Genomic DNA, 18,480 nt, shown 5'->3' with positions numbered 1-18,480 from the left:
ATCTCGTTCTCCTTTCCCCCTGGTCTTCAAACACAGTCTCACGACCACCAAACCACCACTTTGTTGACGATCCAGCCTACACACTCTTTTTGTCTCATACTCTACATCTACATTGGCCCCGTCATCACCGTCACTTGACTCTCTCCACACTGCATACGCCATCCAAAAATGTCTTTGCCCAACCAGAACGCTCCTCGCATGCGACGTCACAAGCGTCGCGTCAACGACGACGGCTCTCAACTCGCTCACGCCGTCCGAGCTTTCGTTGATCAGCAGTTTGACGAATCCTCTCCCCTTCTCGCACGCCAGGCTGACGGCGCCAACGGTGTCGGCCCAGGTGGCGATCGCGGCAACGCGAACCCCCCCGGTATGGGCAGCTTTGGAAACACTGGCACCGGTTCTGACTCGAGCAATGGCGACTCCAACTCCAACTCTGCTACTACTCCCACATCCACCCGCGGTTCCGGTGGTCGCGGCAACAGCAACGGCAATGGAGACACCAACACCCGAGCCACACCCACAGCTACCACCACCACTCCTCCTCGAAACCTCTACACCAGCATCTCTACCTCCTCTTCTCCCGGTGGCATCCAAGGCCTCCTCCACACCATTAGCAACGACATTCTCGGCGGGGCGGGCAGCTCCACGAGCTCTACCCTGAGCTCTACTGCCACCTCGACCACGTCGTCTTCCTCGTCCACATCGACACCTTCCACATCGTCCAGCACCAGGTCCTCGTCCTCCTCGAGTTCCTCATCTTCGGTTAGTACCCCTACGTCTTCACCTTCTGACGAATCACAGACAGCCTCTCCGTCGGAACACGCCACAAGCAGCACACGGAATGACGATAGCGGTTCTTCATCTTCGGTTCGTTTCCATCCTTTGTTGGCCTCGAATCCATGTCATCCTCTAGACTCCCTGTTGTCCCATTGCACTTGTCCACACTGTTTCGTTTGGTCGCCCCTCCCCACGACTTTTGCCCCATGCGATGCATCGCAAAGATTGCACACAGCTTGTTCTTGTCCTAGCTTCGTCTCTCTCTTCACGCTTTTCGGTCCCATTCCTTCGTCGCACTTTCCGACCGCGAGAGGCGCCTCCTCACCGCAAGACTATGATCACCTCGAAACAACCCCATCGCACTTACCTCTCTTTTTTCTCTCTCCATTTGAATACATGCGAGCACCCATGTGGCTGACACTTTGACTCTCCTTCCTCTGCTCTACGATTCAACAATCACAGACTTCGATCGTCCCCATCACGGCCACCGCTGTCGTCACCGCCACCCCCACTGGTAACCTTTCTGCTGCTAGCGCCTCGGCGACCCCCAAGTCGTCCAGCTCCTCGGCAGGTCCCATCATTGGTATCGTCGCTGGTGCGCTCGTCGGCGTCGTGGTGCTTTCAGGTCTTATCGGCTTCCTCTTCAAAAAGTACAGGAAGCAGGACGACCCTTACGAGTCGAACCCCTTCGACAGGGACGCTTTCCAGCGCCACTCTGCCATGATCCCAGACCACTTCGAGTCGGACGAGGGCCATGGTGGTTCTGGTGGCATGTCGCCCGAAATGTCCGAACACTATCAACAGTACAATAACTTTGGTCCCCAGTACGAGTCCGGTATCAGCGCCGGTGCCGCTGGCGCCATGGGTGCCATGGCAGCACACAACGAGACGGGCGGCCCTCGCCCCCCGACCATGTTTGCCAAGCACGCTGCTGGTGTACAGCAGAACCAGCCTCAGGTCGGCGCTTACTACAAGGACGGCGACTTCAACAACCAAATGCCTTCCTTGCCGCCTCACTCGGACTACCATGCTCCTCCCGTCGCCGCTTTTGCCAACCACCACGCTGATCAGCAGTACCTCGACGAACCCGGGTTTGGCCAAGGTCACCGCTCCATCTCGCCGGCTCCTCAACTGCCACCCCTTGCCGCATTCGGCGGTGACCCATACTCGATTGCCGGTGTGGGCCGTGGCCAGCAGCAGCCTCACAACGTCGCCAACCCCTATGCTCACTTGGATCGATCGCACAGCGGTGCTGCCATGAATGCTGGCTCGTTTGTGCCCGGTTCGATTGTCAGCCCTGGGCACCACGGTTCAGGATCTGTGTCGTCGGGAAGCGAGTCGGCTGACCAGCGCCATGCGTCAATCAACGCTGCTGAGGCGCTGGCTGCGGGTCTGGCGCACCAGTCGTCGCTCAACCGCTCGGCTAGCCCTAAGCACGATGCTACTATGTATGACACTGCGGGTCGCCCAGGCACCTCGGAGGGTCGCTCGGGCACTCCGGACATCCCGAATGTGCAGCAGACGTATGCGGTGCCTGGGGATGGTGCTGGTGGACACCGCATCAGCGCTGGATCACAGGACATGCTCAACGGCGGCCGTGTGTCGCCTTCGGGCGCTGCGCTGAGGAACCCTTTTGACAACCCAGCCCCACACCACCAGCAGGCACAGCCCCAACAGCAGCAGCAGCAGCAGCAGCAGCAGTTGAGCGCTCACCAGCTGTCGGTGCGCAACCTCGTCCCCAACCACGCCGGCGCAGGCGGACTCTCTGCCGGCCAGAGACCCGTTTCCACCGCCAGCTCCTTCGCTGACCCCGAAGACGCATATGGAGGCGTGTATTAAAGATGTTGTCCGCAGAACTTCGATGCGTTGACACCCACTCCAAAACTCTTTCTCATCTTGTGTCTATAGTTTTCCTTTGTTGCGCTCTTCATGGCAAGTGTTTTTTCGTCAGGATGCCTTGCTTGGTCTTTGTTGTTCTTTCGTCGTTCGTTCATTTTGGTCTTCTCCTTGGAATTTAAGCGTTTTGCTTTTGACAAGGGTTTGGTGCGCCTGTGATTGTTCTGCCTGGTACGGCTGGCGTTCTGGGACGAGGATCGTGTGCCGGGCGGTTGGAGGCAAGAAGTGTTCAGACATAAGTATGTTCGGGACGGTGCAGAGGCGCGCTGATGGGGGGCGTCGACATAGCGGGTGGCCGGTACCACAGCCATGCTGTGATGACCAACACACGAGGCGTGCACTCGGCACTGGCAATCATGCTGTACTGTATGACCTTGTTGGAGGCAATGTAAAAGACACGACGAGAGAGCTAGAGTACATGTTGCAAAGAAGACATGGAGTGGAAAGTGCGATTGTGTGCACGAGGGCGGGAGGCGGATGAGACGACAGAAGTGCATGATGAAAGTGGGCTGTGCTGTGCTGTGGAGTGGAGAGTGGAGATCACCAGTTGGCCAGAGCCTCCTTGGTAAGAGGTTCGGTCTCCTGTTCGTACTCGATTTCGATCTGGGGGCCCTTCTTGCCGCCCTTCTTCTTCTGCTGCTGCAGCTTTTTCGACGACGCACTCGGACCGGCGGTGGGGCCTTTCCTCTTCTTACCAGCTGCTGGTGCCGCACCTTCGTCGTCGCTTTCGTCCTGCGAGTCGTCGTCGTCATCAGCGTCTGAATCGGATGCAAACTCGATCGTGTTTCCATCCGAATCGTATAGGTCCTCCAAATCCTCCTCATCGTCGTCCTCCTCGTCATCATCCGACACAAACTCTCGATCGCCCACGCCATCTTCGTCTTCGAACTCCTCCTCCATCATCCTGTCCATCTCGTCGAGGTCCTCCTCAAGCTCTTCCTCGGACTCCTCGTCCTCCAGATCCAGCTCCTTGGCACTGTCCTTGTTGCGGTTCTCCAACACCTGCATCCAGACGTCTTCGTTGACGTTCAAGGGCGCATCACCGTACGCTCCCGATTTGAGACGTTCGAGCAACTCCTTCTCGATCGACTTCTCCAAGCGTGCGGCCTTGAGCGCCTTAAACTCTCTCCTCTCCTCTCTGCGTTCGGTCTTCTTCTTGATCGAGACAAGCTGCGGCTGCTCGTCCTCCTTGAGTTTGATACGGCGCAGCTTGATGAGGTACTGTGTGATTTTGGTGAGACGCTGCTTGGCCTTGTGCGTGATGAACTTGGGCCAGTAGATGAGCTCCTTGTCGATCTGCTCGAGCGCGCGCGAGTAGTTGTTGGATAGCTTGATGCGCTCCCACTGGTGCTTGGGCGAGTGCGCACGTTCTGCCGTCTTGATGTAGAGGTAGACGATCCCCTCACGTTCGCGCACGGTGGCATAGCGCGAGTTGGCCAACGGACACGACTGGCGGTTGCACAGACCCGTAAGGTTATATTCGTTGCGACAGAAGGTCGAGTGGGTCTTGGACTTGATCTTGTACGAGCAGAACTCGTGCCCGATGATCGTCCAGATCACGTCGTCCGACTGCATCTTGACGACGACGGCTGTGTAGGGTTAGAGGCGAGAGTGGGATGCGTGTGTAGAAGAGCTTCGATTCCTCGTACCAAAGCTGCAACAACGGGTATATGCCGAGTGAGTGCGTGTGCTTGTGACCTCGAAGTTGAGGCGCTCAATACGAGATGCTGTGGCTTGGCCTTCGAGAGCTCGAGTGTGATGGATCTGGTGAGGGTTGCCGGTATATTGATTGATGGTTGTCTGTCAAGTGGGGAAGTGAGGCCAAAGAGGGTCCGCTCTTGCTTGCTCTGCTGCTGAGCAACCAGAGAATTCTGGCTGGCTGCACGAGAAGCTTTTTTTCTTCTCTTTCTCAAAATTTCCAACACCTCGACCAAAAAATTACGAATCACGTGCCGTCCTCCACTCTTTTAATTCAGTGAAGATGTTAAGTTGCAGTAAGAACAGCAAAACCAAAATAGCTGGCTCTGAAGGAAACGTAACTTAAACAACTTCAAGTCAAAGGCTGAGCCAAATGAGGATGCTTCGCCACGCAAGACGCTCCGACATCATTGGACGACGTTGACCGCTTTGGGGAGGCAGACATGGCATGGTTCGGTAGCAGCTCGGTCGAATTGTTTGTCGCAAGCCTGATTCCGATTATCCTGCAATGTGGTGGAGTTCTAGATTGATCGCCGTTTTAACTCTACGGTCGGTGTTCCTGTCATCTTGCCCAAACTCGACGAGAAAGTACTATTTCTGGTAACGCTGTAGGGAACTTATCTAAGCGAGGAGCAGGGCATTACAGAGCCTGAGGGAGGCCAATGTGGCCACGTCGCCGTTCACCGCGGGACCAATTTTTCCCGGGCTGAAGGTCGGTCAACATGATGGGGTGCCATCAGCTCGAGCAGCGTACACCGGCACCTTCAGGTCAAATGCCAGATCCAAATACATGCTTTCGTCCTCTGTATAGAGTCTGCCTCACTAGCGACTAACGAAAAAGATGCAGAGCGATAATCTTCTACGACCGGTGTGTGATCGGAATGCACTGTCCGAGCAGCAGCTCGTGCCTTGCAGATTCTCGTTTCTTCCTGAAACGAGCCGTGGAGCTTTTGTTTCAAACGCAGAGAGCTCGTGTTGGTCTCGGCTAGAGAGACCAAGAAGCTTGTTACTCTCTCGGTGAGCGAAAGTCATCGTTGTACTCTATTTGGAGCTGGCAAAGCGGCAGATAGCGCGCGTGAGAGTTTTTTTTTGGAGTCTACAACTCCGACGGCAAACCACGACGTCATCATCGTCCAACTCCGAGACGGCGACAGGCCAGCAACACCAAAGTCAGACGAGAACGAAGTTCAGCTGAGACTCGAGTTCGCCCTTACCCTGCCAATCACGGCGACCATCTCACGGGTGCTCCGACAAGCATTAAGACATGGAGACGCGTAGCAACAAATTGTATCCACAGCCGCAGCAGCTGCCACATTTGCAAGTTGCTGCCCACTCCCTCCTGGACAGATAGCCTCCTATGGATTTTTCATCAGAGTCTGAGTTGAGTTTGGTCCGGGAGGCGGAACCAAATTCGGTTCCTGAATCAGCCCGTCGTCGGCGATGCTGTGGCTACTACACCAACGGACCTCACTGTGCGCGACATTGTCTTCTGCATCGCCATTCGTCGGCAACAAGGTCGCACAGACCAAAATGAAAGCTAGGACCGTTTCAAGAATCCTGATCCTTGAACTGCATCGACATGTCCTCCTGAGCCCGTGCAGGGAAGAGCCCTTGTCAAGACAGAGGGAGTTGAAAAGCGGGAGAAGGCGCCAAGACGAGTCGGCAGCGGGAACGACGAGTTTGACAGCTCGCTTACGGCGAAGCACGGCGAAGGCTCATAACGAATCCAGAGTGCAAAAAAGCAGGGGTGGATTTTCTCGTTTCTCCACCTCCCGCTCCTTCCCTCTCTCTCACACATTTACCGCAGCTGGAACTGAAAAACAGGATTCAATATGATCAGGAACTGTGGCTTGCTCTTTGGTTTTGGTGCTCCGCTCTGAGCAACCAAAGCGCAGAGGTGGTTCTCTTGCAATCCCGCAAGAAGAAAGGGCTGGGCTGCAGCTCGGTTCCACAAAACGAGTGGCTTCTCTGCCCGCGAAGCTCATTCTACTCTCAGCTGGTCGCGCTTTGGTATGAAATCGTCTGCAACACCAAAGCGGACGTCCCTCGGCCCCGAACGGAAACATGAGTGAACCACTTCGCCGTCAAGGGCAGGTCTGCGTTCCAGTCTGCTACTGACCTGATCTCGAGCAGATGCTCATTCCGGGAATGAACGTGCTGTTGTCGAGTCTTTGTTGCAACAAGATGCCACTTGGATGTGGTGCTCGGACGGTCTGAACATGCGGGTAAATTAGGGCATCAAGCGAGCGAGGATGAATTGGTGATTGCGTGTGGCGTTCGTGATCTTTGTGGACACAGGCGACGCTAAGTGTGACTGCGGTGACTGTATATGAGACGTTGTGTGCGGGTCTTGGCTGAGCTTGAAATGAAGAGAGACAGACAGAGACTAGTGAGTCGAGAACCGAACCGCATCAGACAGGTCTGCGCTAAGTCGTTGCTGGAAAGCTCTGGAGTTGCATGAAGTGCAACCGTGCAGTTGAAACAAAAAAAAACAGAGTACGATCTCGAATTTGCATCGCGTTGACCAGGAGGATCGAGACCGTTAGGACGGAAATCCACGCTATTTTGCTTTGCTGCACAGGCGCAGGAACGCTCGCCTTGACCACGACAGCAGGTCCAGCTTCCCCCGCCTGTTCCTGCCTTGCCTTGCCTTACCTTACCTTCTCTCGCATCCAGAGCACCTTGATCAGCTCCACCAAGCCTTTCATTCAAACCGCGTGGCCACCCATGATACGGTCGCCCGTTTTTGTCAATTGTCTGTTGTCATTGTTAATGCTCCTTGTTGTTGCAAGAAAACGCAGCTCGAACGAAGCGACACAATGCGCCTGCGACACACTTTTCGGATCCTGAGCTTCGGGGGTTGCCCACACCCTCTGTGTCTCTGCCTGTCCGCTAGAAGTTGAGCAACGAGCAAATCTGATTCGCAGCCGCAATCAGGGCCTAGAGATGCGAGCTGGCAAATTCGTCTCGATTGATTTTGGATGTGCAGCGGCGGCGTACCACCACAGGACAAAAATAGAAGAGGCGTGCATGACAGAGGGGCCAGGCTAACCCCACCACGCGACTCATTCACTCGCTCAGACAACTTACACGAAATTCTAGCTCAGAGCAATCGCACTTGAACAGCTCGGGATTTTGCTCGGGATCAAAGGCTACTAGGCCACTTGTGCGAATTTCTCGTCGAAAGATTAATTTCTTTTAAAAAAACTTTCATTCCGGAATTGTTCTGCGAGGTGCGCATCGCCAGTGTTCCGTCTGAACCAACGGTCCAATAATCGCATTTTCCCCCCTTCTATACTCGCGGTGCGTGGCCTTTCTCTGTGCTTGACTGATGCGGTCGGTCTTGGTTGGATTTTTGGTAGGAATCGGCCGTCTGTGGATGTGCGGCGTTGAAAGGCAAAGAAAGGCAAACACAAAGGAAAGGGTTCGAACGACTGAGTGACAGACCGACTGCTCTCGCTAGCTGCTGCTTCGTTGCTGCCTTCCGCTGCTTCCTCTTCTGATCGACTCTTGTCTCTCTCTTTCTCTTACTCTCGTTTGCTCGCTCGCCATCTCTCGTCAGCTCATTACCATCGTCACCTCTTCTCGAAATCACTGCCAAACACTATCACCCTTCCATCATTGAATCAGCATCCATTGGTAACGTCTGGCGATCATCCGTTCCCACCAACTGGTCTCGGCTACCACCATCGCGTCCTACATTGCCGCCACTGCTCGACCTTCGAAACCAACGTGGACATCAACCTCGACTTGCCCGAACCATCACGCCCTCTCAAACAAGGACCACCTATCAGAAGCCGCCACTCGCATCCCTCGAAGCTCGTGCTTGCGTTCACCTCTCGCTTCTCCCTGGCTCTTGTACACACCTACACACCACAACAACACCACCACCACCACCACCTTCCGCTCCGTTGCATCTTCTTGTGCATTGCCTCATGCTGCTTCCAGTTCCACCATCGCTCTGAGCGATAGCCCCTTCGTTCCTGATTTGGTCTAGTCGTCTTGGCTGCAGCTGCCATCACCCGGCGTCACAATGGCCTCCGCTAGCCGTCTCGGAGCAGAGGGCGCCATACGTGCCGATGCTCCATCCTCACGACGCTCCATCTCGAGCCAAGCTGCCTCCGCATCCCGCGCTCTCACCTCGGTCGCGTCCGCTTCGATCTCGACACCATATGCCGGGCTCTCCTCTTCGGCGTCTTCCTCCTCCTCTTTATCCACGCCCAAACGCCGCCCCCTCGCATCTTCCTCTCAAAACTCGTTTTCGCGCTACAGCAACCCTTCTCCTCCCACCCGTACGCATACGAACGACGCTCGCGCACCGTACCTCGCAAGACGCAGCGGCAGCACCAGCTCGGCTGGCGATGTCCACTCTACCGAGCCCGCCGTACACTCTGTTGCTAGCACGAGTCGCGTCTCCAGCGACACTGCTCCCAATCATCCTAGCCGACCATATGATGACTCGGCCGTTCGCAGGCATCGCGTGCCTTCCCGTGTCCACGCCGAGCGCAGCTCTAGAAACCAGCGTCGTCGCTCAGCCGAGAGTTTGCGTTTGGATCTAGATGGCCTCGATCTAGGAGATAGGCCAGCCTTCGGCTCATCTTTCGACAATGAAGGCAGCCTTCCTCACCTTCGTCCTCGCTCCAACTATGCTAAGCCAACTTCGACGCCGTACAAGCCTCCAAACCGCAACTACAATGGCGTCGACGTCGCTCCCGATCAGTTTTGTACTTCTTGCGCCTCAGGACACCCGTCCCGCGACGCGCTCAACGGCATCGAAGACAGCTTTTCGCTCCATCTCCGCGAAGAGTGTTCTGAATACCGCGAGATCATGTCGTCTCAGGCTGTCCTCAACGCTGCCATCGACAAGGAGCACCGCACGCACACAACTCTTGACTCTGCAGACAAGCATCGCCCGCGAGGCTACTCGATCACGCACGGTCAGGTCCTCGGTGGGTTTGCAAGTCTTGGCCTGCAGACAGAGTCGACTCCCGCGCTGCCCGCGCCTGTTCGCCAACAACCCGCCCGTACCATCACCAAAGGCTCCACCGACTCATCTGAAGCTCCCGACACCCCCATCGAATGGAGGGACAGCTTCGGCTCGTTCGACACCGCGCCCGCCGCCCCCACCTCGTCTTCTCCAAAGTGGGCTCATCTTGCCGCTCGACCCTGCAATCCGCTCGAGCCACTCGATGTGCTCTCCATCGAAGAGATGGGTCTCCACGGTCTCGATATCGGCAGTCTCAACGACTGGGAGGGATGCAAACTGTCCGCCCAGATCATGTGCCCCATCAATGGACATCAACGCATCGAATGGTCCATTGCCCAGACCACTCGCAGAAACAAGAAGTGGGTCGTAGTCCCCAACGCTACCGTCACTTGTGGCGTCACCGAGTCGTTTTCTGCAGCCCAGCAGGCGGAGAGAACGATTGTCGTTAGCCATCGATCGCTCTGGCTCGACGAGGGCGAAGCGAGCTCCGCACCATCTCAGCAGGCTCAGTCGCCTTCCAAGCCAGCCTCTGGAGCTAAGGCCACTTCTCATCGCAGCTCCATGCCCTTTTCCGGCAAGGCTGGGTTCGAATTGAGCCTGCTTCGTCCCACAGCCAGCCGAATTTGTCCTCCTGTCTACTTGGCCAACGCCTCGACGCATCGCTACCTGTACCAACACAACCGCGAAGTGGACCCAGAATCCATGCGTATCCATGCTAGCGAACTTCCCGACGCCGCCGAGGAGCCTTTCAGCACCAGGGTCGCGCCGCCGTCAAACTATCCCGTGCCTCGACGTTCCCGATCGCGGCCTTACATGCGCAAACCCCAAGCTCAGCTGCGTCGTTCGCGCTCCAAGCCCCATCTGCATACCCCGACTCAGCGACAAGCAGCAAAGCCAGCAGCGGCCGGCGTCAACCCAGAACTTTTTGCGCCTTCTCTGCCCGGCGACCCTCTACTGCGAACTCAACCGGGAGAATCGTGGCCATCGGCAAGACCGCGCCGATCGCATTCGCTGTCGTCGTTCGACTCTGCTTCGGGCAGCGACACATCCTCCGACGACGGCGGCTTTTCGGCGACCAACACGCGCGAGTCGATCATGGACACCATGTCTTCGGCCTCTTACGACCAGCCCACTGGCAAGCTGAACGAGTGCCCGCGTTCGGCGGCCATTCCGATGGCGGCTGGAGGCGCACATGCGGATCGTGCGGCTCTTCGCAGCCTTTCGCCGGGCTCCTCGGCGGCCAGCCGTGGAGCGAGCTCCACCTTGGAGACTTCGACCGGTCTGGCAGGATGGCAGCCGGTCAGCCTCGAGCAGCAACGCGCAAGGAAGCACGAGAGTGACAGCACCTCTTACGAGGTAGACTCTTGGCTAGGCACTTCGCCCACCACCGCATCGGCTTCGTCGCTAAGCGCCAGCAGCAAGAAGAGTCGCAGCCGTAAAGGGTTCCAGAAGGCGATGCAGAAGAAGGACAAGATGCTCAGCTCGTGGTTCAAGCGCAAGCCTGAAAACGGTTCCACGCCGACTTCCGTCTCTCCCGTGACGGAGAACGAAAAGGCACAGCTGAGCGTCCCTGCCGTCAGCGCAATCAGCGCAATCAGCGCGATCGGTAGCAGCAGAAAGGTTAGCCTCGCAAAAGAAGGCGCCAACAATGCTGCCCCGAGCGGCGCGATTACCGGAGCGATTCCTCTCACCGAAACCGCGCTGGAAAGCTTCCAAAGGGCCATTTTCCGGCCCATTTCGCCTGAATCGACCATCATGGGCTCGAGAAGGGGCTCGGAGGCACTGACGCAAAGGACGGCCGAGCCGGCTAACAATGTGATGGACCGCCAAGCTCAGCTGAATGCGTACGGCGGCACGATGCGACTGAATAGCGATGCTGCGGCGCAGGACTGCACAGATGGGTTCGACAACCGCTCAGCTGTAAACTCGACACTCTCCCAGGTGTACGGATGGGGCGATCAACAGTCTGCTGGCCGGCTGTTGCAGCCTGCTGCCAGTGTCGCAACGCAGACACCCATGTCGCTCGAAGATCCGGACGAGGAGAATGCGCTGTTGGGACTCGAGGCGGTTCCTTCGGGCGCGCTGACGATGCTGATCCCATTGCCGCTGATTGGCAGGAGAGGAGCTGGCGACACATTGGCCTACATGCGCGTCAACTTTGTTCCTTTCGGAAACTCTTCGGGTGGATCCGAAGCGGCACCAGGTGCGGGTCAGACGGGTCTGCAGCTTGGTGGATCGCCTGACGCTGAGAGTGGATCTGCTCTTCCGCAGAGCACGAGCAGTGGGAGCAACCAACTGGTCGAGCGTTCTTCGGCTGCCAAGTCGTCGGAGCAGTCTAGCTGGAAGCGCAAGTTGGGCCTGTCTAGTAATCGCACAGGGGGCGGCGTGGGCCAGAGCATGGGCGCACCCATCGGCCAGGCGTCGCAAGGCTCGCAAGCAGACCCGGAGGTGTCGCAAAAGTCACCGCAGCTCATGTCCAACGGATTCGAGCCGTTCCGTGTCACGGCGATTGTTCTGGATGCACCCTGGGCGTCGAGGAGCACGACGGGGTGGGACCCGCGCCTGCCCGAGCCGGGCACGTTCCCCGTGGTGTTGGGCTACTGCAACGATTCCAAAGGGCTCGAGATGGTGCCCGAAGGGTGGGGTGCTTTGCGTCTGGCTGGTGTGCCGCTGCCGACCAAGCCGGACGGCTCTCCTCTGGATGGCATGCATCCGTTGCATGGCGTGATGGACATGATCATCGCAGCTTGTACTGCTGTCATGGATGTCTGAAAACTGCCTGGTTTTCTCTTCATTCTTCTTTGTTTTGTTTCTCTCCGCACTGTATTTGTATAGGGTTTCTCACAGGCAAGGGTACTTTTCACCAGCGTCACGTTGCGTGTCTGTTGATTGAGTGTAGTGAGGAAGCAGAACTTGAGCGGGCTTGTTGGGACGATCTAGAGTATAGGCGTGGGAGTCGCTTGCGAGGCGAGAAATAAGGTTGGAACACACACACACACACAGAGAGAGAGAGAGAGAGAGAGAGAGAGAGAGAGAGAGAGAGAGAGAGAGAGAGGAGGGGGTGCAGGATGCGGATTGGATAGCCGAGTTCGGCAGCGGGTAGCCTGGTGTTTTCGCGAAGGCGGTCCATGGATCTTGACGAGCGTGGACTGCATCGCGGTTCGCTCCAGCGGCAGGATCGTATGTGCTCCAAGCCTGGCGCGCATGAAAACGAGCTAAGGACGGCGAGCTGCGCTGAAACAAAAGAAAGAGCCGAAAGAAGACTCCGACCGTCTCTCTCTTGCTGTCCGTCAGACGTGGGGGGTCTGTTTTTGCAAAGAGGCAGCAGAGGAGGGCGGGGAAGAGAGGCACTTTTTTTTTTGGCAATGTGTCTCACACCGGTGCCTGTCAGTTCCGCGTCGACGCAGTCTGCGCTTGGCTGCATTAGCTACAAGCCCAACAAGGAAGGGACGCCACAACGGGCGAGTGTTGTAACAACGGATGTGCGCGCTTGCATGCATGCTCAGTTGCGAACCGTGAGTCTGGCGACCCGAGCGTTGTATTTCTTCGGCTGTTCGGCAAGAGGGGGTGGGAGGAGGAAGAGGAGCAGAAGACTGGGACAGGCTCTTGCTTTCGTTTCACATGTCCTCTCGAGCTTTTCTGCATCCGCTGAAGCTCGAGCTGGAGGAGTCAACTCGGATCTCGTTTGCTGACTTGTGGCGTTGCGGGATAGCCGCGGTTGATGCTGCTGCTGCTGCTGCTGCTGCTGCGTATGCGTAGATTTCTCCAAGAGAGAGAAAGAGAGAGAGGGATCTACGGGTGATCCGTCTGGTTGCTTAGGCCCCGTTGACTGCGTGCTTCAGGTGGACAGGCGGACAGGCGGACAGGGCACGAAGATGCGATTTCCAATCAAAAGTGGCTTGTTCACTCCGAAGCTACTGCGTCTCATCCCCACACCTGTCTTGTGCAGTGCAGTGCAGCGCATTGCAGTCGAGCCGCTTCCAATTGGAGCAGAGAGAAGGACGGGCTGCTGCTGCGACCTTCTCCTGCCTCCTCCCCTCTAGCAATCGAAGCATATATGATCGCCATCTTCCCTTCTTCTACACCTAGCTCCTTCCTTTCCTCATCCTTCTGTACCTAGCTTGGAGCCACCTCCAAAGAGTCTGCGTTTACACGCTATCACTGGATCCTCTCATTCATTGGAGAAGCCAAGAGCGCCAAGGCTTCTTCGACCCCACCAACCTTGCCGTGCCTCCTCCCCCAACCACACTGGCCCAACTCCGAGCTCGGCTGCACTAAGCACAACCGCCACCGCCTTCATTCCAGGCCACCCCTCTTCATTCTTCCTACACGCTCTTACCTCCCTCTTTTGTGCAGCGACGAGGACGCAACTGCATCTTTCATAAGAGGATCGACGCTCGCACTGCGCATCAAGCTCAGCTGTGCTCGTAATTGTGCTGACAAGCCGTGCTGGTGCTGCTGCGGGTGGTGGTGGCGGGGACCGGCGAAGCTCATCCCGAGATCTTCGGCAGCCACTCTCTGGAAGAAGGGTACAACGAATCCAGATGCAGTGTGCACGTGAAGCCAGCCAACGCAGAGCAAATTACACACGCCACTGCCTCTGTGCTCCTTTAGTCACTCGCTTCAGTAGCCCCACCAACACAGAGCGGTCACGAGTCGAGCCACTTCATTTGCGCGAACTGCAACTTGTCGAGGATCGAAGGCATATAAAGCTGGCTTCCCTAGGCTTTGTGCGTCTCTCTCCCTCTATCTCTCAGTGCCACTGCAGGAACAGGTACTCTTTTATCAAAGGACGCGGTTCTATCTGAAGCGGTTTCCTTGGCATACAGCCACTTTTCGCGATCTGACTCGTCCAAGCAAACGGTTCTCTACTGATCAAGGAAGATCGCCTCGCTCTGGTATCCACCTCACCAGCCATGTCGCCCTCCGTAGCCAGCCAGGACCTACGCCGTCGAAGGTCGAAGCAAGTCCTCGTCGCCACCGACCGCCACGACCCTCTCACTGCCGCCCTCCAACCACCCGCCAACGAAACCCCAGCCGAAAAACAAACCCGCATCCAGCAAGAAAAGCAAGCCAAACAGCGGTCCGATGAGATCGACAGGCTGCTCAAACAGCAGCAAGACGATGCCTCCCGCAACAACGCTGCGCTGCCCTCGTCGCTCTCGGAGGCCGGTACAGGCAGCAGCAGCTCGAAGAAGGGACGCGTGTATAAGATGGTGCTGCTCGGCCAAGCGGGTGCGGGGAAGACGACTGTTCTCAAACAGATGAGGTTGCTGTACGATCCTCAGGCACATGAGAAGGAGCGGAGGGGGTGGGCCAAGATTGTTCTGTTGAACTTGACGGGGAGTGTGAGGGTGCTATTGGAGACGTTGGCGTTGTATCATGATCAGAGGCTGAAGCGCAAGTCGAGCGAGATGTCTCGGTTTGAGGCCTCGACGCCGGAAGCGGCGGCTTTTGCGACTCAGGGCGACGATGTGGAGCAGGATGCAGATGGGAAACGACGCTCGAGCGAGGCTCTGGAGCAGGGGCCGTTGAGCGAGGTCAACATCGCCACTTCGACTTCGACCACAAGCATGCCGTGGACTGCGCATCTTCCGAACATTGTGCGACTGGAGAACAGACTTCGCAACGAGCTGGGTGCGTTTGGAGAAGATGTGGTAGTGTCTGGGTCGAGCGGTATCCTAGCACGCACGACCAGCGGCAGCAGCCAAGGGAAAGAAGCTCTCACGAAGAGCAGCAGCGATCGGAGCCCCTTGCTTCTGCGACCGGGTTGGCAAGAGCGCCTGTTCACGTACGCGCGTCGGTCGTTCTCTATCGGCGCCACCCGCACTCCGCATGCTGGACGAGGTGCAGGCGGGCAGGACGACAGCGCGGACGGCGCTGAGGGCGATGACGAGAACGGCGAAACACTCAAGCTTCTCCGGGCGGTGCAGTCAGAAGTGCTAGGCGTGTGGAACGACGATGCGCAGTGTCGAGCGCTGCGCAAGCGGGGGATGTTTTTGGACGGACAGGCGGATGCGGCGACTTCGTTCTTCCTGGACAACTACACACGCATTGTGTCGGCGGGATACAAGCCAACCGACGAAGATATCCTGCACTCGCGCGTGCGCACGCTCGGCGTGACCGAGGACGTGTTCCGCGTCGACCGCTCGCTCGTCTACCGCATCTACGACGTCGGCGGCTCGCGCTCTCAGCGCACCGCCTGGGCTCCCTTCCTAGACGACGTCGAGTCGATCATCTTCCTCGCGCCACTCTCGGCGTTCGACCAGCCGCTCGTCGAAGACCCGGCTACCAACCGTCTCGCCGACACGTTTACTCTGTTCAACCAGATCGTCTCCAACCCGCTGCTCCAGCATGCGACCATGATTCTGTTTTTAAACAAGATCGATCTGCTGGAGAAGAAGTTGCGACAGGGCGTGCGGCTGCAGCGGTATTGGCCGGAGTATGTGGGGGACAATGATTTCGAAGCGGTGTGGCGGTGGTTTAGGGCCAAGTTTCGGGATTGTTTGAGGAGGGCCGAGGAGGAGGTAGGGGTGGGCGGGGACAGGAAGAGGAGGCTGTATGTGCATACGACGGTCGCCACGAGCACGGTGCAGATTAGGGCAATCCTGATGAGTGTCAAGGATTCGATTTTGCGGGAGAATCTTAGGGTGACCGGGTTGGTGGGGTAGGCTTAGCAATGGGTGAGCACCGTTCTCAGGGGTTTTTTGACATGAAAGGGGGTTCTACATTGACACGAATCACTGTTGGTACACGTCTTGATGTTTGAAGAGCGAGAAGCGAGAAACGCCCTGTGACAGGAAGGCAGACTTAGGAAGTGGTGGAATCGGCCATCGAAGCATGAGAGAATCTACTGCTCTATTCATCGCGCTGTCGAAGGTTGCGACGCTTTGAACTGGCGAGTGACTGAGCGCAAGCAGACCTGTCCCAACTGTCGCTCGCTGTGTCCGAATTTTTGGCTGCTCTCGCGGAAAGCAGCTGGGGTATTTGCGAGCATCAGCTATGCTCGAACGGTGGGAGCAGAACCAAAGTGGGCCACGAGAGTCGACGATCGGAACCATGCTCTGAGCAACCGAACCACCGAGCCAGATCCACGCACGTAATTCGCTTTCCGAGTGTCGTCGCAGACTCAATTCTCATTCGCAACTGTGGATGGTGGTTCCGCAGTAACCTTGTCTCTATCCGATTCGATGTCGCGATCCAATGCAGAGAAGCTTCAAGTTCCTCGGCGAGAGGCTGAACATCGGACGTCGCATCGAGGCGAACTTCGCACTTGCATCGATCTGCATGACCACGCACCCCCTCGCGCGGTTATGCAAAAACCGCGCGAATCGAAAGCTCTGTCGCACACAAACTACAGTCTCTGCGGTCGGTTCTTACCGAACTCGCGACTCTGTTCCTCGGAAGGGAGCACATTTCCCTCGTGCGCGCACGACACTCTGTTCCAGGTGGCATGAGGAGAAGAATCGCCATGACATGCTGGGTAGAGATGCTGGTTTTATTACACTTGTGGTACATGACAGCTGCGACGTTGCGTCATATTATCCACTTGCCGTAACTGCGCTGTCCCTCTTCCCGCTTCGAAAAAAAAGAGCTCGTCGGTCGGGTCGACTGCCGAATCGTCCTCGCTCGAGACCCGCGGCGAACCAGGTCAACCCAACTCTGAGCAAGCTCTGATTCAACATTCAACAGAAGAAGAGAAACCCGAAGCATCGTTGGCTAGCGCTTGAGCTGTTCGTGAAGCCTCAATGCCGTTCGTCGGGCGCGGAGAAGAGCAGGGTAAATAGAGGAAATCGGATGGCTTGCGGCATGTGTTAGCAAGTCCAGCCGAAAATGGCCGGATCCACACTGCTCAGCGAAAAAAAGTCGGCTTCAGATCGGAGTTTAGCGCGCAAACAGCTCGCCTGCAGCCTAGCTGTATTGCCGATCCTGTCAGCTTGCGCTCCCGGAAGATTTTTCGTGTTTGGTTCGAAGCTCTTGCGAGATCTCGAAGGTGTGAGCTTTTGGTGCCCGACATGGGGGTCCAACGATTCGATGGTTCGGGAAGGCTGGGGTGCGGCTGACTGATTAGCGTGCCAGAGCGAGACTAGTGAGTAAAGCCCCTCCGAGGAGCACGGTGTGTATATAGACAGAGGTCATTGACTGTGTCATCCCCCCCCTCCAACGACGCCAGAGCGCCCTTCCTACTCTCGAAACTCTTCTGTCCTGCATCCATATACTCGGTAGACGCTCTTCTCGAGCGCACGCGTTTTCTTCAGCGGACATCTCGACGACCAGCCTCATCTTTCACCCTCTCGATTACATCCTCATCCCGCACCCGCAATGATCGCAGCAACCAGAGCCGCTGGCCTCGCTGCTTTCAGCCCATTAGCCGATCCCAGCAAGCCCTGCACTCCCGCGGTCTGCACCGACATCGGTGCGAGCTGCACCTCCTCATCAATCCGTCCCTACACTGCTGCTCCGGAACATACACCACGCAAGCCGACGCGCACGCCGGCATCCGCACCCGCACCCGGTCTCCTGACGCGCATTGTGCTGGCCGTGTGCGACTGGACCTGGCGCCAGTGGTACAACTTCATCGCGACGTGGGGGATCTCGGTCATGGAGCCGTGGGAGCGCGTGTTTGCGCTCTCGCTCATGGCTGCGTGCGTCGCACTGCTCGGCGTAGCGTGCGTCAAGCTGCCCGCCTGCATCGCGTACGCGCTCTCCCGCGCCGGATTCTACGTCTTTGGCCCCCCGTCGAATGCATCGCCGTCAACAGCTGGGCCGGCGGCGGCGGCAGCGGCAAGAGGTATGTCCTTGGTGAACAACGGCTCATCTGCGACAGGGATTATGGGCGCTGGTGGTGTTGTCGACTTGCACATGTGCCAACAGGCGCTCGCGAGTGGACTCTTGACGCTTGTCCAAGACAGCAATGCTTCCATCGACGCCGTTGGGGCTACGAGAAAGGTGGTCGTGGGTGGCGGTGGACGCGCCGCTTCATGGCCGCTCTCTTCATGAATCACATCGTACTCTCCTTTGGCCTTTGCGAAATACCCTCCCAGCTTCGCACCGCACCGCACCGCATCATATCGCATCGCATCGCATCCTTCTTGTTCTTTCTCGCTGTCACTTGTTTTGAG

General features: G+C 57.2%; 5 protein-coding genes across 5 annotated transcripts; 4 read left to right on the top strand and 1 right to left on the bottom strand.

The window, feature by feature from the left end:
* Positions 1 to 168: 168 nt before the first annotated feature.
* Positions 169 to 2,616, top strand: EX895_003131 (uncharacterized protein; the record flags this gene model as incomplete). The annotated part of the gene is made up of 2 exons (XM_029883729.1): positions 169 to 762; positions 1,240 to 2,616. 2 exons carry the CDS (start codon positions 169 to 171, stop codon positions 2,614 to 2,616), a joined length of 1,971 nt encoding a protein of 656 aa, XP_029740020.1.
* A 597-nt stretch (positions 2,617 to 3,213) lies between these two features.
* EX895_003130 (uncharacterized protein) lies at positions 3,214 to 4,248 on the bottom strand (the record flags this gene model as incomplete). Its single annotated transcript, XM_029883728.1, has 1 exon — positions 3,214 to 4,248. The coding sequence occupies one exon, from the start codon at positions 4,246 to 4,248 to the stop codon at positions 3,214 to 3,216; it is 1,035 nt and encodes a 344-aa protein (XP_029740019.1).
* Positions 4,249 to 8,404: 4,156 nt separating this feature from the next.
* On the top strand, positions 8,405 to 12,130 carry EX895_003129 (uncharacterized protein; the record flags this gene model as incomplete). Its single annotated transcript, XM_029883727.1, has 1 exon — positions 8,405 to 12,130. One exon carries the CDS (start codon positions 8,405 to 8,407, stop codon positions 12,128 to 12,130), a length of 3,726 nt encoding a protein of 1,241 aa, XP_029740018.1.
* Positions 12,131 to 14,274: 2,144 nt separating this feature from the next.
* EX895_003128 (uncharacterized protein) lies at positions 14,275 to 16,029 on the top strand (the record flags this gene model as incomplete). Its single annotated transcript, XM_029883726.1, has 1 exon — positions 14,275 to 16,029. The coding sequence occupies one exon, from the start codon at positions 14,275 to 14,277 to the stop codon at positions 16,027 to 16,029; it is 1,755 nt and encodes a 584-aa protein (XP_029740017.1).
* A 1,651-nt stretch (positions 16,030 to 17,680) lies between these two features.
* Positions 17,681 to 18,358, top strand: EX895_003127 (uncharacterized protein; the record flags this gene model as incomplete). The annotated part of the gene is made up of 1 exon (XM_029883725.1): positions 17,681 to 18,358. One exon carries the CDS (start codon positions 17,681 to 17,683, stop codon positions 18,356 to 18,358), a length of 678 nt encoding a protein of 225 aa, XP_029740016.1.
* Positions 18,359 to 18,480: the final 122 nt, after the last annotated feature.

The sequence above is a fragment of the Sporisorium graminicola genome, chromosome SGRAM_19, assembly GCF_005498985.1.
Source record: "Sporisorium graminicola strain CBS 10092 chromosome SGRAM_19, whole genome shotgun sequence".
NCBI lineage: Eukaryota > Fungi > Basidiomycota > Ustilaginomycetes > Ustilaginales > Ustilaginaceae > Sporisorium > Sporisorium graminicola.
Note: the sequence above shows the minus strand (reverse complement) of the source record. Positions and strands in the feature narration are given on the sequence as shown.